This window comes from Saprolegnia parasitica, assembly GCF_000151545.1.
Source record: "Saprolegnia parasitica CBS 223.65 unplaced genomic scaffold supercont2.20, whole genome shotgun sequence".
In the NCBI taxonomy this organism is placed as follows: domain Eukaryota; phylum Oomycota; class Saprolegniomycetes; order Saprolegniales; family Saprolegniaceae; genus Saprolegnia; species Saprolegnia parasitica.
In genome coordinates this window covers 135,794-139,230 of record NW_012156414.1, presented here as the reverse complement: position 1 = coordinate 139,230, position 3,437 = coordinate 135,794, and the positions used below count along the sequence as shown (strand labels likewise).

Below are 3,437 nucleotides of genomic sequence, written 5' to 3'. Positions count from 1 at the left end.
ACGTTCAAAGTCCCTACCGTAGATAAATTCTGGCGCGGCCGTACAAAGGCGCCTCGACCCTTTACACGCGCTATACTCTCCACTGGACTGGCTCGACCGGGAAACCTACCCCTCGTAGAAACCTATCCCTCGTATTGGGACCGGCGACAACCTATGCACGTGTCTACGACACCAGAATGGACAACGCTGTATTTTTCTCGGTGACGTGCTCGACAGGAGGCTGCCACGTCATCATTTCAGACGACAACGGTGGGCCTTGCTCGATACGAGGTGCCGACGCGGCCGTGTCGTGTCGGTGACGCACCCGCGTCATGCAACGTGCAGCGACGACGACGTGCGCGTGGCCATGGCGTCGGTCAAGCCGTACCGCGACGAGCTCCTTCGGCGCATCCGAGCGGCAAAGGCGATGCTGCCATCCCTCCAGGAGGCCAATCCACACGCGACGTTCAGCCACTTGACCAAGTTTGCACTGCTCACGGACGAAGAGTTTGTGCGGTTCGCAATGGTCTCGGCAAGGCCATTGCCGGAGCGCTTGTCGTCCGCCACCCGGACGAATCATACGGCTCTCGGTGGCCCCGTCGTCAAGGCAGTCGATTGGACCAAGCAGTCGATTTGTGTGCCGCCAGTCAAGACCATGGGCAAGTGTCGGAGCCATTGGGCGATCGCCGCGGCAGCGGTCGTGTCCTCGGCGCACTGTCTCGCGACCGGCGAGGCCATCGACCTCTCGGAGCAGCAAGTACTGAGCTGCACGACGCCCGGAGGCGCCAACGGCTGCCGCGGTGGCTTTGCGACCACGGGTATGAAGTGGCTCGTCTCGCAGCCCACTCGGTGTGCTCGCGATCGGCGATCCCATACGTCTCGGGCGCCTCGGGCTCGGTGTCGATCTGCAGCGACAACTCCAAGTGCGACGGGTCCATCTCGCTCCAAGTCGGGAACGTCTTCGAAGCCAGCGGAGACGACGCGCTCGTCGAGCAGCTCCAGAAGCAGCCGGTTGTGGCGTACGTCACGACGTCCAACATCTCGTGGCGACTGTACGCTGGCGGCGTCATTTCCTGGTGCCCCGCCGGGTACCCGGACCAACCAGGCGGCCAAGCCGTTCTCGTCATTGGCTACGGCACCCAAGACACTGGCTTCGGCTCGGCGCCCATTGACTTTTTCAAGGTGCGCAACGCGTGGGGCTTCAACTGGGGCGAAGCTGGCGACATCCGGCTCGCACGCGGCGACCGACATCGCGGAACGTGCGAGGTCACAACGCACCTCTCGTACCCGACGCTCCAGCTTCCAGCAGCCATTCGTGCGTCCATGACGCCAACAACCGTCGACGCGCGCAGTGTCGACAGCGTGGCCACAAACGATGACGCCTCGGACGAGACCGAAAGAGGGCTTCACGCCGTCCGACAGTCTGCGCCAGCTCGAGATCCAAGCCAATGAAATCTTTGACGTGTACCGCGAGATGTACTACCAAGGTACTGTTTCATGCGATGCTACATACAGGCTCATGGCCCAATGCCAGGTGGCATCTCGTCCGTCTACAAGTGGGACTTGGAGCCGGGCTTTGCCGCGTGCTTTCTCATCAAGAAGGACGTGCACCAGCAGCGGTACCGCCTCCTTGATCGCAGTAGCATTCACGTAACGACGACGCTATCGTAGCTTCGTCCAGAACGGCGGGTGGAGCTCGATCCACGTCATTGAGGTCTAATAGAAGAGCGCGAGAGAAGCCGTGTACGAGCTCACGACAAAGATCCTCGTGACAATGGACGTCAACCGCAACGAGCTCGGCCACTTGAACCTCGACGGCAACTTGACACGGCAAACGGAGAAGGTCCTGCCCTTTGACATCCCCAGCGCGCACCTCACCAGCATGGGCCACCTCATTGAGGACATGGAGATCGAGATGCGGTCGAGCCTTGACCGCGTCTACATCTCCAAGACACGCAAAGTGATCAACGGCATCCGAAAGCTCAAGCACGGGTATGCCTAGTAAGTATCTTTATCTGTGTCCCTATCCACCCTTGTTTCATTTGTGTACTCACCGACGCTGGCCTTCGAGAAGGAGGACTGCCGCTGCAACCGACCCCTCTTCGACCTCAAGTACCTCCGGTAAGACCGTTCGCACCCACTGGGCGGGCCCTTCACGGTGGCGGCGACGGCTAGGACGCACCGCGCCAACAGCGTCAAGGAGTAGGCCCACGCAAGGCAGCATCTTTGTCGGGGAACTCGGCCGCGCCGTTCTCAAGCATGGCGCGACCAAATAGCCCACTGCGTAATATCTCAAAACACGTGCGGTCGACATCGTATTACATGTACGGAATAGGACACTCTAGGTGGATCGGATACGGTATTCGGTGGATCGGATACGATACTCGGTGTGGATTGGATATGGTTGCTATCCTGGAATCGCTGTCGGTTTGGATACTGTGCAGGCGTCGTACCTCGTTGCTGTGGGGGCGGGCAAGCGTATCCTGTGATACCGCCGGCCCGAGTGCGCGTAATGACACGAGATATCGCGGTGGCCCCATGGCTACTCGCGACAACCTTGCGTTGCTTCCGCGGAAGCGTCCGTTCCGTTGCACCTTGACACTGCGAGGCGGCGCATCCGACGCGTCACCTCTAAGACCACCACGTGACGGCTAGCGTAGAATACCCTACGTATTGCCGCGGACAGCTTGACACGGCCGGGGTTGCCCCATAGCAAGGCGCGGTATCTTTGACGTACATGTACAACACCCCACTGGCTACCATCATTCACGCCTCCAATTTGCAATCCCTATTCAGATCAATTCATCCTTTCTGACGATGCAGTGATGATGGAGAGGGTACATATCAGGATGCATCGGGCGAGTCAACGTTGTGGGTGAGCTCCACCGTTCAGAGTCGACCTCCAGCGTGAACCATCGAAGGGTAGAAAGGCCAGGAAGGACGCGATCTGTATACTTGCGACCGTGGTTCGCAGCGACTTCCTTGGTCTGTCGTTCTGGTTCGTGCTGATTGGTTGATTTAGGGTGCAGAATGATTTGATTCGTCAAACGGTAACCACGTGGTTTAGGAATGTATGTCACGAGGTTAAAGCTCGCTGATTGGCTGGATGCCTGGCAAAAAGCAACAATTGACAAAAGCCGTTGGTCGAGCGTGCCATGGCCAGGAAGCGCAAAGCAAGCCATCGCAACGAGAAGCCCATCGACCAGATGATTGCGGACGCCACGAAGCTCCGCGATGAGACACTAACGTCCCCCCGTATGGCGTCTGGTGTCGTGCAGTAAGACATTACGTGAGCGCCAACACGCTGAGCCAAGCGGCATTGGACCAGCTCTTCAAGGTTGCCGTGCGAGAACCTTCTGCGACAACTTGGGCTCGTGTCGCGCAAGTCGTGAATGAAATGGATCCGGCTTCTCGGCGCAGTACACGTGATGCGGCCACCGCCGACAGCGTTCGGCAAA

The 3,437-nt window shown here is 59.1% G+C and overlaps 1 protein-coding gene across 1 annotated transcript; it reads left to right on the top strand.

Annotated features, from left to right (window-relative positions):
• Positions 1 to 346: 346 nt before the first annotated feature.
• Positions 347 to 1,981, top strand: SPRG_20087 (hypothetical protein; the record flags this gene model as incomplete). The annotated part of the gene is made up of 5 exons (XM_012344926.1): positions 347 to 797; positions 821 to 1,332; positions 1,382 to 1,466; positions 1,514 to 1,646; positions 1,708 to 1,981. 5 exons carry the CDS (start codon positions 347 to 349, stop codon positions 1,979 to 1,981), a joined length of 1,455 nt encoding a protein of 484 aa, XP_012200316.1.
• Positions 1,982 to 3,437: the final 1,456 nt, after the last annotated feature.